The 18,384-nt window shown below is 43.5% G+C and overlaps 1 protein-coding gene across 1 annotated transcript in view; it reads right to left on the reverse strand.

The window, feature by feature from the left end:
* The window catches only part of Sh3pxd2b (SH3 and PX domains 2B), a 62,235-nt gene that overhangs the window by 30,679 nt on the left and 13,172 nt on the right, over window positions 1-18,384 (reverse strand). The window contains exons 2-5 of the mRNA XM_048333993.1: window positions 17,297-17,377; window positions 9,524-9,599; window positions 3,871-3,947; window positions 869-960 (exon numbers count right to left, since the gene is read on the reverse strand). Coding sequence (XP_048189950.1) covers window positions 869-960; window positions 3,871-3,947; window positions 9,524-9,599; window positions 17,297-17,377 — 326 coding nt within the window. The remainder of the gene's footprint in view (window positions 1-868; window positions 961-3,870; window positions 3,948-9,523; window positions 9,600-17,296; window positions 17,378-18,384) is intronic.

Consider the following 18,384-nt stretch of genomic DNA (forward strand, 5'->3'; position numbering starts at 1 on the left):
ATACCAGAATCCCTTCAATGAATCCTCATGACAGCCCCCTGTAGGTCACAGGGACTCCAGTTAGTAGAGAAGCTTACTCTGAGAGATACAGAGAGAGAGACTCAGAGAAGTGGAGAAGTTCACCAAGAATGTCTGACTGTGGTCATCCCTGACCTCCTGACTGCACCCTAGACTGTCCCTTGGGTGAAGTTTCCTACAACCACCACAGTAGACCTGTGAATGAGGTCCTTCTAGCTGCTTCTACATAAAGCACCATCTACTGGAGTGGCCATGACTCAAGCTGTAACCTGTGCCACTTCAGTCTGGGCCCCTACTTGGCATCAGCCCCAGCTGAAGGCTCCATAGTCCCAGCAGGAGGTAGAGGGAGGCAGGGGGTCTCAGTTCAGCAGCAGCATGGGGAGATCTAGGGAGATCATCTTCCATGTGACCTGCTCCGGGGACCTACTCATGGCCACAAAAGCCTGCCCCCAAGAACACCTCCTGGAATCCATCCTGTTCTCACCTACACACTGGCCAGGAAAGACCCCACAGTCTCCATTTCAAGCCTTAACTTGAATTTGACTGACTTGTTGAGTGGTCACCTTTGCAGTTTTATCACTCTCAAAGCAACAATTGGAGCTCAACTGAGACTTCCAGCTGAGACTTGAAAGCCACCTGATAGACTTCACCAACCAGTCTTTCCTTCCTTCCGTTCTTGTCCTTCTGTCCTTTCTTCCCCGTTCCTTTTCTTAAAGACAGGGAAGTGACTTTAGGTATACAGAAGTTATCCCTTAGAGGCATTCTGCTTGACTCTATTGTGAATCTGCCTGGACTGGCAGGAGGGAGAGTAGGAAGGGTTCCCTCTGGGGAAATTCACAGAGAAACTTACTCTTTGGGGGGATTCAGGTCCTCAGGCCTTGTCTCAAAGAACTGCAGCACCTCATCACACTGAGAAATATATGGAGGCAGCTGAATCAGGGCCTGGAGAAGAGAAATGTGTATATTCAATGAGGGAAGGAGAGCCATCAAAGATGCCATAACCAGTGGTACTCAAAACCAAGGAGACATCAGAGTCACTGGTGGCTTGAGAAAACAGATATGGCTGGGCACCAGTAGCTCACATCTGTAAGCCTAGCTACTTAGGAGGCTATGTTGTCTTCATACACAGTTACACTTTATTTGACAAGTATTCACCCTCCACCTTTATTTTTCTCCCTTCATGATTTCTTCTCCAGTTGTATGATTCTTTACAACAGCATCATACCAGATACTGTCTATTACATAGATGTGTCACAGTTCAGTTAACTGGTTACCCACAATGAATATTCAGGTTGTTTCCATGATGCATGGATACATATATGGACTTGCTCATCTGAAGCATTACAGTGAAGAGACTGAGGTACGACTCTGATGGACTTTAGATGGACTACTCCAGGTTAATGAGGGGTTGGTGTCCTGGTTTCCTACTGACTAATTTCATGGTAATCTGGCACAGTGGCCCATTACCTGGGTCAGGAAGGAGCCTCCATTGTGTCTGCCAACAGGCTGGACCAGGAGTAGATAGAGATGGCACAAGGTGGAAGTATAAATTTGTTGTGCCCTTTGATCTACAAAAGGTATTCATTCAATGGCTTAACAGGTATTTTCTTTGTGCCTAGCACTGCATTAGTTTCTGTGCCAAATCCAAGAGACGTACAGAGTACATCCTGGTCATTAAAGGATTTTAAACTAAGATGTGGCTAGACCACTCAGTTTTACAAAACCTACTTAATCCCCACTGGCCCCAGTCCTAGGCCTGGAAGATTGGAACACTGATCTGAGTGTGGTAAAGCCTGTCCAGGTCCACATTTCTTTATCAACATGGGGAGAGTGCACATGCAAATGCATGCAAATAGCACAATCAAGCCAGCCCTATCAAGATCTGCTTCTTTCTCCTCAAAGGCCTGCCTTCCCCACATATGCTGTGTTTCCTTGTCATGCTGAGTCTGTGGGAAGAGATATGTGTTCTATTTTCTACCTTGAAGTTGCTGTGGAAGACCAGTGGAAAGCTGACTAGAGGCTTCTAATGTGGCACCTTCTAGAGGGTTTTTTTATGGCCATATATGATTATTACATTCCCCAATTAGAAATTTCTAATTGTGGTATATATTAGCCACTTAAGAGATTTTTCTAGCATGCGGCTCAGTGGTATTAATACCTCCAGTTTTAGGTGACCATCACCACCATCTATCCTAGAGGTCTTTCCATCTTGCAGAACAGAAATTCAGTTTCCATGAAACACTTCATTCTCAGGCCCATAAATCTACTTTCTGTCTTTATAAATTTCCTATCTATGGACCTTGAATAAGTGGAATCATACAGTATTTATCTTTTACGGCTAGATGAAATCTTTTACCATTTTCAAGGTTATCTGTGTTGTAGCAGTGTCATAATTTCTTTATTAGGTGGAAATATATTCCACTGTACATATGGACCACATTCTGTTCATCCATTCACCCATCCATGGACTCCTGGGCTACTGACACTACATGATTTTGGGAGAGTGGAAAGTGCTAGGGATCAAACCCAAAGTGTTGCACATACTTGGTACTTGGTCATGCCCAAGCCCCTTACTTAGTTTTGAGCCAGGCTCTCTACTTCAGGCCAGACCCCTTCCCTCTGTGCAACCTGTGGTAGAGTGAAACACCATGGTTGTTGGGAGGATGGTTCCAGAGGACAGCATTCCTGGTCTTTGCAGGATGTTGAGTTACAGGGCTCATTGGTGTTCTATTTTTCAGCTATGAAGTAGCTCTTATCCTGAGCTTTTCTGGGCTGCAGCAGAACTGCAGCAGGAGAGGATGAGTACTGTCTTTCCCACCTTTCATTTCTGGTCCTTTTTCTTGTTGTTCTGGACGGTGAGTGGTCATTCTTCTCCCAGGACAAGCCATTGTCTTGGGAGCCTCCTGTGGGTCTCTCTTTCCTCTGAAATCCCACAGCTCTTGTATCTCCAACCATGTCACAAAGGAGCTGACTATAGCTGCTCAGTATGCAAAGCCCTCCCCAGAATGCAGTAACAATGGTCCCTGACCTTGGCTCATCACTTGATGACTCCTAAATGGCATATCTGTGTCTCTTTAAGGAATTCTGCAAGTGCTGGCCCTTTCTGGAGATGGGGAAGTGGAGACTATGATAGGTCACTTGGACTTGAGGATCAACATAAGCTGATTCAAATCTTCACAATGTGCCCCAACTCCACAGAAATCAGGGAATGGCAGCAGCTCCTCTTCCACTTTCCCTACACAGTGCTTGTCAAACCCTTGACATCCAGTCAGAATGAGCAGGCTGGATAAATGAACATGGGGTGGAAGCCTGGACCTAGTTATGTTGCCCTGCCAGAGGACACTGGGGAAATAAGGGTCATGGGCCCCTGGAGGGTAGTCTTCCTCTTGACTTGGAGTGACAGCTATTTTCCTTGATGTAAAGGAAAGAGGCTCCAGATGGGCCAGTGAGGGAAAGCACAATGGAAACCTCCCCACAAGGCCCTTAAGAAGATTTCTTGCTCACAGACTGGCACTTTATTATTTGAGCCATGTCTCTGTCAAGATGATTTGTTGTTGTTGTTGTTGTTGTTGTTGTTGTTGTGCCAGTATTGGGGCCTAATCTCAGGGCCTTGTGGTTTCGCTTGCCTTTTTCAATGAAGAGATAACAGTCTTATGGACTTTTATGTCTGGGCTGGCTTCCAATTGCAATCCTCAGATCTTAGTCTCCTGAATAGCTAGGATTGCAGGCATGAGCCATTGGTGCCTGGCAAGAGGATTTCTTTATAGCATGAATGTCATGGGGGGGGGGGGATTTGTATGTCACAACAATAAAATGAATTAGAAAGATGATGTGGACATTGTTCAGCCTTACCTTACAGTATTCATCAATCGGTATCAGGCGTTTGACTGCCACATCCCGGATATGGCTCCGTCGAAAGAGGATTTTACCTGTACATGAGAGCAGGTAATTAGGTAAAGAATGCTGGCAGCAGAAACTGGAGAGGATGTGGATGTGGTTGTCTTTGGGGTAGACCTGAGTGGTACCAAAATTTTTAAAACCTATGTGTAATTCACACATAACTGTACATTTTAGAAGGTATTGTGTGACATTTTAATTTACATGGTTAAAAAAATCAGATCAGGGTGGTTGGCATGCCCATAGACTCTTATCATTTCTTTGTGTTTGGAACCTTCAAAATCCTTTGTTCTAGCTACAGTTCTTTCTCCTACCCAACTGCACCTTGTACTTGTTACTCATCCTCCCACTCTCCTCCCTTCCCAGCCCTGGTGACCACCATTCTCTCAACCTGTGTGAGGCCAACCTCTTAGCTTTAAATGAAAACATACAACATTATCCCGTGTTAAGCTTTTAGCAAGGGAGTCTGATGCAACATGGGAGGTTGGAAGCGGTCTGCAGAAGGAAGGGACCCCTGCCTGTCAAAGGAAGATGAGACCTGGTAGTCTGAGACCCGTCCCACACTATGGCTTTTGGACTGTGTGAACAGTACTATGAGTACTCAGGTCTACCCTCACCCAATAGCACAATCTCTTTTCTTCCCCTTTCTTCATTTACCTTCTTCCATCTCAAGTTCTCCCAGATATGTAAGCTCTTTGCCTTTCAGACTTACTGTTGCTTGTTGGAAAAGGAAAACCTATAAGACAATGCTTCAAAGGATTCAAAGTACTTGTCTTCTGAGGGACAGAAGACAGAAAACTTTTTCTTTGTTCTTCACCTTTCTTTAAAGTTTCTACTATAAACATTTGCCTCTTAGGCTGGAAATATGGCCTATTGGTAGAGTGCTTGCCTCTCATACATGAAGCTCTGGGTTCAATTCCTCAGCACCACATATATAGAAAAGGACAAAAGTGGCACTCAAGTGGTAAAGTACAAGCCTTGTGCAAAAAGAAGCCAGCGACAGTGCTCAGGCCCTGAGTTCAAGCCCCAGGACTGGCAAGAAAAGAAAGAAAGAAAGAAAGAAAGAAAGAAAGGAAGGAAGGAAGGAAGGAAGGAAGGAAGGAAGGAAGGAAGGAAGGAAGGAAGGAAGGAAGGAAGGAAGGAAGGAAGAGAGAAAGAAAGAAAGAAAACATTTGCCTCTAGAATCAGGACAACTTATGTCATTTAGAATGAGAAAGGTTCACAAATGGTATGGTAAAGGGTGTGTGCTAATAGCCTGATTTTCCTAGAGGCAATAATCAGAGACTTCTGCTTGTAGACTGTTCTTCTGTCTCCATCATTGGACACAGCTGCTGTGGAAGACTTCTTGTTGGTGTTGGAGTAGCAGAATGTTGCTGTCTGTGGCATGGAATGGATCTGTTGACATCCTGGGCAGGGAAATTCTTCCTTGGGTAGCACTTTCCCCTACCCTTAGCATTCTTGCTCCAAATCAGAGCAGACAAACCAGACGAAGCTGGTAGCTCTCTTACCCTCATGTCATTGTGACAACCAGACCTTACTCATCCCTGATTTCCTGTTTTTACTTGTCCTTCGTGTGGCACTACTTGAAACGCAGCCCTCCTTGGAGTGCACTCAGCCTTCAGGAAAAATACAATCTTTGTTTAAAGAAAATACTACAACAAATGTTTCTTACCTTCTCCTTCTTCATCTTTATTTTATTTTTTTAGGGCCGAGACAAGGATTTGATGCTTTTTCTCACTGGCTAGCACTCTAACAAGTGAGTCATGCCTCCAACCCCCTCCTGCCTTCTTGCCTACTACTAAAGGTGAGAGAAAGACACCCTCATTAAAAGTAGCCCAGTCACATTTTGGTCACAATTTCTCCTTTTGTAGGTCAGAACAAGGGGGAACATAGGTGTTTAGGCTGCTATTACTTCATGGTTGAAAGCAGACTCAAAATATTCAGTTCACCCAGGGCTGGCACTGGCAATAGGTATAGGTGTCTTCCAAAGTGACAACCTGACTAAAGAGCTGAGGACTCACCCCAGCCAGGAACTGGGAGAGGACAGAATTCTCAGATGTTGAACCAGTGTGTCCTTGATGTCTGACACTCCTCTGTGGCTTTGGTAAGACAGGGATATCTGGGCACAAGTCTGGTGCCTGGCCAACAAGAGAGGTAGGGAGAAAGGCCTAGTATAGAGGCTACAGACCTCCTACCAGCAGCACTGCCTTAGGAAATGGAACCACCTCTCAGAGCCTGTCTCCTTATTTGCTAGGCCCTTTGTCATAACAGTCCTCATGACCTGTCCAGATCACAGGCTTCCTCTTGGCAGGCCTAATAAAGGTGTCATTATTTTTTGTTCTCCCAAAGCTGTTTCAAGTATTCCATGTAATACTATAATTAAGAGCAAGCTAAAAGGGAAAAAACTGGGAGAGACTGAGGAAGGGGTGACACTGTCCAAAAAGAAATGTATTCTTTAACTGATCTAGCTAACTGTGACAACTCTGTACATCACCTTTATATTAACAATTAAGAGGGCTGGGGATATGGCCTAGTGGCAAGAGTGCCTGCCTCATATACATGAGGCCCTGGGTTCGATTCCCCAGCACCACATATACAGAAAATGGCTAGAAGTGGCGCTGTGGCTCAAGTGCCAGAGTGTTAGCCTTGAGCAAAAAGAAGCCAGGGACAGTGCTCAGGCCCTGAGTCCAAGCCCCAGGACTGGCCGAAAAAAAAAAACAAAAAAACAATTAAGAGAATAAAAAATTAAAAACAACAACAAAAAAAGAGCACACTAATTCCTTTTCCAAGCTCCTGAAGGTTAGCCTCTAGATGGGCTCCAGCATGGCTGGGGTTGTGCTCAGGTTGTGGAGTGGGGAGTTGGAAGTGAACAGTAGTCCTGGGTGTTTGTCAAATGGAAGTGCTTCTATTTGAGTTGTAAGAAAGAAGGCAAGTCTGCAGCCATCCTGGTGAAGAAAGGGTGCTTAGAGGAGAGAACAGCTATGGTGGGAAGGGGTTGACTTTTGTTTTCCACTGTGGAGGAAGGCCAAACTGTAGTTCTTATTTTTCTAGCCTTATCCTTTGCCAAGTTGGCCTCCTCAGCTGCTGTTGGGATGGAAAGTTATACAGGCTGGTCCCCTCCTCCTGCCTTTGGACAGACATAAGACTAGCCTTTGTCCTGCTGAAGAGGCAGGGTGGGCAGAAAACTCAATGAGGGAGAAGGGACCTGCTTCCTGCCCTCTGCCTCTGTAAAGACCTGAGAGGTAGACTCAGAAAGGCTGGGCTAGGTGTCCTGGGAGTGCAAATGGGTCTCTCCCAGTTCTAAGTGGGTGCCCTGAGCATGGACAAAAGCTCGAAGTCCCCGAGAACAGCATCTCCATTAATTATGGGATGGAAAAAGATTACGTAAGTACAAAAGCTTTTAAGAACTTGGGAGAGGGTCAGGTTCAAGTTCTGTCAGGAAACTTTTCCAGGGTTGGTTTTGCTTGCCCTCCAAAACAAAACAAAACAAAAACTGTAACTTACTGTTTTCTATTCTTCCTACAAGAACAAAAAAATATAAAATTCTACATATAGAACCTAGTTTAACCAGAATATCACTTAAGTTCTTCATCCTTTAAGGATGACTCCAACATAGGAAACCAAGACATCTCTAAAGGATTCCCAGGAGCCCAGCCTCTGCTGAGAATCTACTCTGTCAGGGATTAGTCTTGTGAAGCAGGGATCACTGACCCATTTTATGAATGTACAAACCATGTTACAGGGCTGAATGTTTGACTGCAAAGCACATACTTTGCAGCCCTATGCAACCACTGCAGCTGAAATAGGGATTTCTCCAGCAGGAAAAACATTCCAAGGTGTTTGTCTGGTTTTCCAGGAAGATACTAAAAATGTTACCTTTTAAAGTAAAGGATTCATCCAGTGGAGGGGACCTAGCAAATACATCCACTCCACCTCTAAATCTATCCAAGGATGCTACCTGGATTGGAGATGGGCTATTGGGTACTGGTATGACCTGGAGATGGTTCCTATTCTGAGAAGAGAAAGAAGACCTAAGGCGCTCTTTCAGTTATAAATATCTGTGATTCAGAATGACTGTCATAGTGCTGATTATGTATGTATAAAAACAATACTAGTGAGTGTTTGGTGGCTTGGTGCCCACCAGACATTTACATAATCCTCATAGCATCTCCATCCATTAGCTACAATTATGACTTCCAATTTGCAAATGAAGGAATAATTCTCAATCCATTTAAGTCACTTATGCTATGCCCAAGAATGACAAGGCCTTGGGGGATGGGGTAAAAGTGGTTGCCAGGATTCCAATGGACTCTAGGCATCACTTTGGAACTAGGTACAACTGTGTTTGAATTTTACTTTTACCATTGTGCAAATGCTTAGAGTTTCTCTGAACCTCCACCTCCTCATATGAAAGACATAATAACACATATCTGGACAGTTGGGGACTAAAAGAGGTAACTAAAGCACACAGTCCATTGACTGACTCACAGTAGACTCTCTATGTGTGTGTGTGTGTGTGTGTGTGTGTGTGTGTGTGTGTGTGTGTGTGTGTGTGTGTGTGTGTGTGTGTGTGTAGCATGAAAACACTAAACAATTTGAGAATCAGGAAAGCCAATACTGTGCTACCTCCTTCTCAGCAGATGATGGAACACCTAGTAAGCAGACAGTGCTTGGTTGCTGTGCTAGGTAGGTGAGAATGGCAGAATTTCTACAGCAACTTCCAACAAGATCCCCAGTGAATCCCTAGGGCCTGTGTGTGTGATGAGATATTACATGGTAATGGCATGGTCTCTAAGCATACAGATTTCTCTTGCTGGTGGCAGATCAGGAAGTCAGGGGTTCTGAAGCATCTGAAAGAGTGGATGCTCTTTTTGTCAGCTCAAAGATGAGAGGCCATGTGATAAGAAATGCTTTCAGATTCAGATAGTCAATAAGTAAACAAGGACCCCAGTCTTATCATCTCAGAGTCCAAAATGGGAGTGATGTTGAATGCTGACTCTTCCCCAAACCTCTAGTAAGAGTTCAGCCAAGTCCACACCTTGCCTTTGGCCTTGTGAAACTCTAGCCAGAGAACCCAGATAAGCAACCTTCACTGTCCCACACAAATAGGAGGGGTAAAATGGATGTTATTTTAAGCTGTTAAATTGCTATATTTTGTAATATAAGAATAAAAAAATGAAGGGGGAGGAGAGAGGGGGAATGAGGGACGAGGTAACAAACAGTACAAGAAATGTATCCAATGCCTAATGTATGAAACTGTAACCTCTCGGTAATTCAGTTTGATAATAAAAAATATATAAAAAAGAATAAAAAATGATAACAGTAGCTATAATAATAGCAGCTGCTCCTAACCAAAAATTTTGAGCCTTATGATTCCCATTTTAGTAATGGGAGGTGAGTATCCCATTTGTGAATGTTCTTACTCAAGGTCATACAGCTGGTGAATAGTGTAGAACTGAACTCCAAAGCTCATATGCTTAATCACAAATTTCAGAGAAGGACTCTGGTCCCCCTAATGAACAAGGATAAGCTCATACCTTGTTCTGAGGGTCTGGGAGCCATTCTAAAGTCCCCAGAGTCCAATCTGTCTGTGTACATTGTTACCTACCTGGCAGAAAGGGGATAATTCGCTGTTTGGGGTCCTTCTGCCCTCCCTCCATGGGAAACTTGTCCAACATCTGCATCTAAATAGGAAAAAATAACAAAATACAAAAAACTTCTCATAATACAATTAAGGTACTGCTGATGTTTTAAACGAATTAAGTGAAGTAAGTAGCTAGATATGTAAAAGGTTCACTTTACACAACTCCTCAGAACTTCTAGTTAATGTGATGAGGAAGGAAATCTCACCTGTATCTAGGACACTTCTGGAAACTATCCTTGACATCTTTAGTTCCCAGACTGAGAAGGCTGAGTTACAAGAAATCATTCTTTGTTTCCTGGAGGTTTTGGATATGGGACTTGAAATGTGAACAACAGGCCAGGGGCTACCTGACTTTTATTATTGGCAGGTCATTCTGTTTTCCACGAATTGACATATATGTTTAGGAACAAATCACTGAGACTCCTTTCATCTGATTAAGTCTATGCTATTCTATCATTCTACTTCCATAATCCACTCAAAAGTCTGTAGGTTGGTTTGGCAAACAGATGGGTACCTGGCTCTGTACTGAATGCATGAGCATAGCAATGAAAAGGATCGCCGCCTCATACACTGCCTGATACACAGGAAGGAACTTCCTAAAGAGTCCCAGGGGCACAAAAGATAGGGGAGAGTCTCGACAAATGGGACTACTACAAAATAAAAAGTTTCTGCACAGCTAAAGACATAGCCACCAAACTAGAAAGACAGCCAACAATATGGGAAAGGATCTTTACCAGCACAGCAACAGACAAAGGCCTAATATCTGTCATCTACAGAGAACTCAAAAAACTAACCCCCTCCAAGCCCAGTAAACCAATTATGAAATGGGAAAAGGAGCTAAAGAGAGACTTCACAAGAGAAGAGATAAAAATGGCAAAGAAACATAGGAGGAAATGTTCAACATCCCTGGCAGTAAAGCAAATGCAAATAAAAACAACCCTGAGATAACACCTCAAGCCAGTTAGAATGGCCTATACTCTGAACTCAGGCAACAACAAATGCTGGAGGGGGTGCGAGGAAAGAGGAACCCTCCTCCACTGTTGCTGCGAGTGCAAATTAGTACAACCACTTTGGAGAACAGTATGGAGGTTCCTCAAATAGCTCAACATAGACCTACCCTATGACCCAGCCATACCATTCCTAGGCATCTATCCTGAACAACAGGTCCCAAGATATCAAAAAGACATCTGCACTTCCATGTTTATCGCTGCACAATTCACAATAGCCAAAATATGGAAACAACCCAGATGCCCCTCTACAGACGAATGGATCCAAAAAATGTGGTACCTATGCACAATGGAATACTACATAGCGATTAGAAGTGATGAAATATTGGTATTCGCAGGGAAATGGTCAGAACTTGAACAAATGATGTTGAGCGAGATGAGCCTAGAACACAGAAAACAAAGGGGCATTATCTCCTTGATATATGACTATTAAGGTGGGGGAAGGGGAGGGCAGTAGAGACCAGGTCTCTCTGTCTCTCTGAGACAAAAAACTTGTCAAATGGTATTTCTCACAGGTTTGGGTCAGCGACCTTACATTATGTAACTGGAACCAAACAACTACTAAACATAAAAATGTCTAAAATAGACCTCTCAGTGGATAGCAGTAGCTCAAAAGCTATGTATGTATGATCATATAAGACAAGGATAAGCAAACTCTATTATTGACGTTATATTTAAAGGTCTAGGTGAATTTCCTTTGGCATATGCCACATGGCTACTGTATATGTTTTTGGTACACTGTGTATTGTATATAGGGAAGGGAAAGAAAAACGAGGGTGTAAGATATCACAAGAAATGTACACACTGCCCTATTATGTAACTGTACCCCTTTTGCACAACACCTTGTCAACAAAATGTAATTAATAAATTATTTTAACAAAAGGAAAAACATCCTGATAATTACAAGGTGCTACAGGAAGTACCACAAGATAATAAGGAAAGTAGGTTGTTGGAAGGTAGGGGAGAAATGGAGGCAGACAAGGACAATAGAAATCCTTTAATAACACCATAAATATAGCTCTGACATTTAAAGAAATCAATGAGAACTGACTTAGTGTTCAAAACCACAAGTATCTGCTTCATACTCCCTCTATGGTTTTGAGGGAGCAATATAACCTTTCAGGGTCTCCTCTCTAAGTCTGCCATATGTTAGCAAGTTGTGATATAACTTTATAGGTTAAGACTAGGATGTGGTAAGCACATTTCTGAGGCTTATGAGCATCCCCTGGAAGTAGGCCTGTTCTCAGTGATATGTGTCCTTCACAGTAGAGATTTATGACTGAGACATGGTTTACTGTTCTCCACTATCTGCTGCCTTGAGGACCAGCCACACTGGCTTCTCTTCCTGTTGGAGTGCTAGAGTGAGGGTCTAGAGCCACTTAACAACCTGGAAGCACACATCACCAGAGACACAGAAACAAGATGCCCTGGCTGTTTAGTAATGACACAACATAAAGTGGATCCTCATAGGTAGGAGGCCTGCTTGGAAAGGCTCATGTTATCTCAGACTTGCTGTCTGTAGGACAGACTTTGCTGTCTCTTAGTAGGAAACAAATGGCTTCAAGAAGAGGCCACTGTGGTCAGGACTCTATGAGGTCAGGTACACCTGTGCATGGACTGATCCAACGGCAAACTGAGCATACAGAAGGCAGGTTAGAAGTATAGCTTTACACTTAGTCACAGCTCCCATGTCATCCCTGCCTTCTGGGTATGTGACTATCTCTCTGAGCTTCAGTTTCCTGTCTGTGAAGTGGACATAATACTGACCTCATGCTTGTTAAATGTTAAATGAGGACTATAAGAGATGGCATTAAATCAGGTATGTGGCACATTTAATTGCCGATTATCTGGCAAAATGCTTTCTGATATTCCCAGTACACAATCAAATCCATCTTCCATGATGTGCTGCTTTCAGCTCTGTGGGCATTCTAGTCAACTCCAGTGTCCTGCTAGCTCCTCTGTCACATTCTGACAGAGTCTCCAGTGCAGTCTATGGCTAAGGCAGAAAAGGTAGCTCAATTAGATTGAGTGATCTGCCAGGGCAGTGATCTGCCTAGCTGGTGTAATAAAGGATGAGACTTCATATTAGGTTCCTATTCTGTGTGTGTGTGTGTGTGTGTGTGTGTGTGTCTGTGTGTGTGTTATGCCAGTCCTGGGGCTTGAACTCAGGGTGTGGACACTGTCCCTTAGCTTTTTCATTCAAGTTTAAAGCTCTATTATTTGAGCCACAGCTCCACTTCTAGGTTTTTGGTGGTTGATTGGAGATAAGAGTATCACAGACTTTCCTGCCAGGGCTAGCGTTAAACTACAACCCCCAAATCTCAGCCTCCTGGGTGGCTAGGATTACAGGTGTGAGCCACTGGTGCCCAGCTTAGGTTCCTATCTAATTCCAGGGCTCCAGCATACACATATGTTCTTGTATGAACAAGATGCCAACCACCCTAGGATGAGCAAGTCAGAACAGGAAGTCAGGGCTGGGAATATGGCCTAGTGGCGAGAGTGCTTGCCTCATATACATGAAGCCCTGGGTTCAATTCCCCAGCGCCACATATACAGGAAATGACCAGAAGTGGCGCTGTGGCTCAAGTGGTAGAGTGCTAGCTTTGAGCAAAAAGAAGCCAGGGACAGTGCTCAGGCCCTGAGTCCAAGCCCCAGGACTGGCAAAAAAAAAAAAAAAAAAGTTCAATAACAGGAAGTCAGAGGCCAGTCATCATCCCGGGGATCAACTAGTGAGTGAATGAGTATCTCCTCTCCCATAGCAGCCTGGGCCATACTCCATCTCCTCTGAATGGCCCCTCTGAAGACTGTTTCATGTTCCTAAATGTACTGCCTAACCAGCAGAAGCCCTTATGGGCTTCTGTCACCCACAGGCAATTTCTTGTAAGTCCTCCAGGGATCTTCTAGTTTTGTGTCCAGACACCTCTGCAGGAAGCTAGTCTTATTATTATTATTATTATTATTATTATTATTATTATTATTTTGTCCATTGGTTGTTTTTAAACAGCCTGGTTAATGACCCAAGATGAATTGATGACACTTTTGCTTAAAACTCTGAGGTTTTAGTTATTTTTTATGAATTCCTATACTACTCTTTTGGGTGCAACCTGGTACTGTAGCTGCTGCCACACCCATCACCATGTGGGCCAGACACAAAGAAAGCCATGAAGTGGAGGAAATCAAGTCCTCTACTTGGGGCTCCTGGGCCTAGTCACCTCCAAAGCCAAGGACTTGTGGCCTTCTCAGATACATTCAGACAGTGAGTGTGTTTTTTAAATAATGTACTCTTGACTGTGTTTCTGTCATCTGTGCCTAAGAAACAAGATATCACAGCCAGCAAATGAAAAGACTTGGATCAAATACCAGCTGTCTGATTCCAAAGCCCAGGATCTTCCAAAACTGGCACCATGTCCTCCTTTAGTCTTTATGCCAGCTCCAAGCAGCCCCTATGGGCTCACACATCCATCAACAATCCCAGCAGCTGACCTTTGCTTGGGTTTGACAGTCCAGGTCCACTCTGTGCACATTATCCCTTCTCAAAAAAAAAAAAATCAAGATTTACTTCATATACCAGTAATTTTACCCTCTTTAAACCTACAATTCAGAGGTTTTTAGAATATTCACATGGTTATGCACGCAGTCATAGCCACAGTCTAATTCTAGAATATTTCCATCACCCCCGAAACATTCACTACCCATAAGCACTCTCTCTCTCTGCTGTCTCCTTCCCTAGCCTTTCACAACTACTCATCTGTTTTGTCTCTGTGGAATTGCCTCATAGGGACATGATGGCCAACTTTAACCCCTAAAAACCCTGTAAAGTAGCAACTAGAGAAAGAGGCAACAGTGAGCACTGTGGTGAGAGCTTAGATTCTGATGTTTCACATCCAGTTTCAAATCCAAGTTCTGACACTCATAAGCTGTGTGACCTCAGGTAAATGATTGAACCTATCTTAGCCTATGTTTCTTTATCCATGTAATTTGATCTGTTTGCTAAGGATTAAATAAATTAGTCTATTTGCACATTTAGCAGGATTAGGCCTATGTTCAGCACTTCAGAAATGTCAACTAGTTCTATGTCATCACTCCATGCCACTGATGTTGCTTCTGAGGCATCAAGATTTCAAGGGATATTCCCAAGACCATACAGCAGGATGGGCAGCCAGGTCCCAGATCTCTTGCTTGGGCCCTCTGTCTTTTCCACTACACCACACTGGCTCTCTACCAAGTTTTTGCCTTCTCTATGCTCTGCAAGCCAGTAACTTCTGAAAAAAACAAGCCCCCCAAAAAAGATTACAAAACAGATGGGATCATAAAGCCCGATGGTGTCAGTGTATTATATTCCTACTAGCTGCCTTCCTGGCCTGGTCCTTGATAATAGCTGAGCAGAATAAGAGTGGTCTTGTCCCACTCGCTTGTAGTTGCCTGTTGGGTGGATTTGGGGAAGAGCCATTTCCAGCATAAGTTGGCCTTGTGAAATTCTACAACTCCTTTCTGGATGCCCACCTGGGCCTCTTTAAAGCTGGCCCAAGTCTTGACTTCGGACAATGTCATTATGGGAGGTACAGCCACCCAAGGCAGCCATTTGTCTGGCAAACCCTTGATTATTACCAATCATGCTGAATTTGGAAGAAAACCTTACTTTTAAGTTCTGACAGAAATAAAGTGAGTCAGAACAGGAGGGTAGAGAGAGTTGGCTTTGGGTCAGGAAGATGTGGTGAAATACTCAAGTGTTGCCAAAGGATGTCACATGGGGCCAGTCACATCTGTGCAGTACAGGTGTCATCTGATACACCGAATCTGGAACATCGGACTGAACTCTAATCTAATATTCAGATAAAGAGACTGAGGCTCAGAAACAGATGTGACATCAAGTTGCTGTTCCTGCTTGGAGCTGTTAGGCAAAAGGCCTGTACACATTTAACTAAGGCAGCCCTCCCTATGAAGATGCCCACAGCCTAGAAAATCAGGCTAGCAACACCAACAGCGCTCACCTAACACAGGCTGTAGGACTTGAAGACCTGCTGTATGGAGTGTGCATCCTGACGCTGGTCTGGGTCCAGGGCTAGTGTGGCCCTTGTGCTGCTGGCTCAGGGCTCTAGAGCACTCCAGGCAACTTCTCTTCCCTTCTCCTACAGTTTGCCTCTTCCCTAGCCCTGATGTTTGTTCCTGCCATTTCTATTCCTTAAATAACCAAAAATTTCTTTTCTTCAGTGCTGGTGACCAAACCCAGGCCCTTGTACATCATAGGCAAATGTTCTGCTACTGAGCTCTATCCCTACTTCCTTAACTTCTTGTATATTTCTGGGTGTTTTTTTTTTTTTACATTTCTGTTTTTTATATTCACATTTGTAGCATAACATCAGAAATGTTCATCTGTATGTGATACCTTTTACTATAGGTGCATGCTATTGAATACAAAATATCACAAATAAGTTTATTATATTTTAAATAACTAGGCGATTTCTACCTCAACTACTTATATACAATGTAGTAAGTCTGTCATGCAGGCATTTGACAATGTTTAAGTAATACTTGAAAAACTGTTTTGGAGCACAATATTATCTTGCTTTCCTGCCACAAGGTTTTTCATTTGAGATTTTCAGGAGACTGTGTCTTAACAACCAAGATGCTTGTTACCAACATCACCATTTTCTGTTAGAACCTGTCAACTTCTCTCCCTACCTCAGTCTACCTTTGAGACCAGGGATAGAACAGGGGCAAAGAAAGCCTACTGGCTGCCAAACTGCTCAGAGATGAGTCTATGACACATAAGAATATGCTTCCTTGCCTGTGGCAAGGAAGAATACTATGGCAGGGAGGGGGGGCATGATGGCACAAAGCTGCTTACCTTCTGGTGGCCAGGAGGCAGTAAGAGGAGGGAGGGGGGGGGCGGCGGGGAATTCCCATATCCTCTCCAAGGTCATATCCTGTGAACTAACTTCTAACTAGGCTCCACCACTCTTGACAGTACCACAGGCTAGTGACCAAGCTTTTAGTATATGGTCTTGGGCAGATCCAAACCATAACAGCCTTGGGGATCACATGGTTCCTGTACATGACTGTCACAGCCTAGAGAGACTCCCACAAAGCTGTAAGGATACAGAGCAGGTGCCTCTAGTAAGAGAACAAATGCTCTCTTGTCAGAGACAGAATATGGTGAGGAGAAGAGGCTAACAAGGAGGCTCACCAGTAAACACAACTATTGCTTAAAAATAAGTTCTAGACAGGTGCTGTAGTTCACACCTGTAATCCTTGCTACTCAGGAAGCTAAGATCTGAGGATGACTGTAGCCCAAGCAGGAAAGTCCATGAGGCTCTTACCTCCTTAGCACAAAAAGCAGAGCGGTGGCTCAAGTGGTAGAGCACTAGCCTTGAGTACAAAAGGTCAGGGATAGTGCCCAGGCCCTGAATTCAAGCCCCAGGACTGCCACAAAAATAACAAAAACAAAAAGCAAAAAATACTGTCTAAATTGAATGCCAAGGCCATTTGTAAATGCCTTCCAAATTGTTCTCCCTCCTGGAGCAGTAAACAAACACTTTTCCCTCATTTGGAATATACTGAATGCAAAAACATAAAGAAATAAAGAGTATTATGTATCTTCTAAAGAAATGCACATTATTTTTAAGTCTATGACATTACAAAAAAGTCCAGGCTCTTAAGTCATAATGGAGACCAACTCCAATTAAACTCATTCCCACCCTGAAGCTTATGAAAGACTTCAAATCCTTACCTGCAAGTCAAAGAACTTGCTGTAGCGTCTGTAAATGGCCTCAGTAGAGCCACTGGACCATGTGACTCGGATGATATAGACCTGCAGGATAGACAGAGGAGACAGATATTAATACCAAGGGGTTTTCCATGGTTTGAATGTGGTAGAAATTTCATCCCTAAAGCAACAGTGTTAGGAGGCAAGCACTGTAGCCACTAGGCCATATCCCCAGCCCAGCAACAGTGTTAGGATGTGAGATCTTCAAAAGGTGATTAGGTCACCAGATCTAGGAACTTATGGATAGATTTAATACTACCTGAGGAACGTTAAGAGTGGATTTGCTTGCTCATCTTCTTTCCTGCTGTTATGTCTACTTTTTGCTGTGGATTATCCTTACAGTTGGTGCTCTGTCACTCAAGCCACACCTCTAGTTCTTTGCTTTGGATTATGTAACAAAAAGGATCTTATGAGATGCAAGCCCTTTGATATTAGATTTCCCAACTTCTAGAACTACAAAAAATAAATCTACATTCTTTATCAATTACTCATTTGTGGTATTCTGCTATAGCAACACAAAATGGAGTAAGAAAGGCTTTTAAGCCAGGTGCTGGGGGATCACATCTGTAACCCTAGTTACTAATGAGGCTGAGATCTGGAGAATCATAATTTGGAGCCATCCTGGGCAGAAAAGCCTGTGAGACTCCCTCCCTAATAACTAGTAAAAAGCCAGGTTGAAGGCAATCCTCAAATGGGAGCGTAACTATGAGCAAATCAAGTCAAGAGAGAGCATGAGACACTTAAAGCCAGGCAAAAAGAAGAGGGGAGAAAAGAAAAGGAAGGAAGGAAGGAGGGAAGGGGGAGAGGGGAAGGAGAGAGTGGGAAGTCAGGAAGTCATTTTTTTTTTTTTTGTCTCTAGAACTGTTGGAGAACACAGGTTGAGAGTTAGAAAAACCTGGGTTTGACTGTCATCTCTGCCAGTCACTACCTTAACAAGTTACTTACTGTCTGAGCCTTAGCTTCCTCCTTATTAAAGTGTGCATAATCTCTTACATGATGTCAGACTTGAGGAGGCATAGCACTACATAGAGTGGTGAAAGTACACTTGTTTA

Source organism: Perognathus longimembris, chromosome 25 (genome assembly GCF_023159225.1).
Source record: "Perognathus longimembris pacificus isolate PPM17 chromosome 25, ASM2315922v1, whole genome shotgun sequence".
NCBI classification, from domain to species: domain Eukaryota; kingdom Metazoa; phylum Chordata; class Mammalia; order Rodentia; family Heteromyidae; genus Perognathus; species Perognathus longimembris.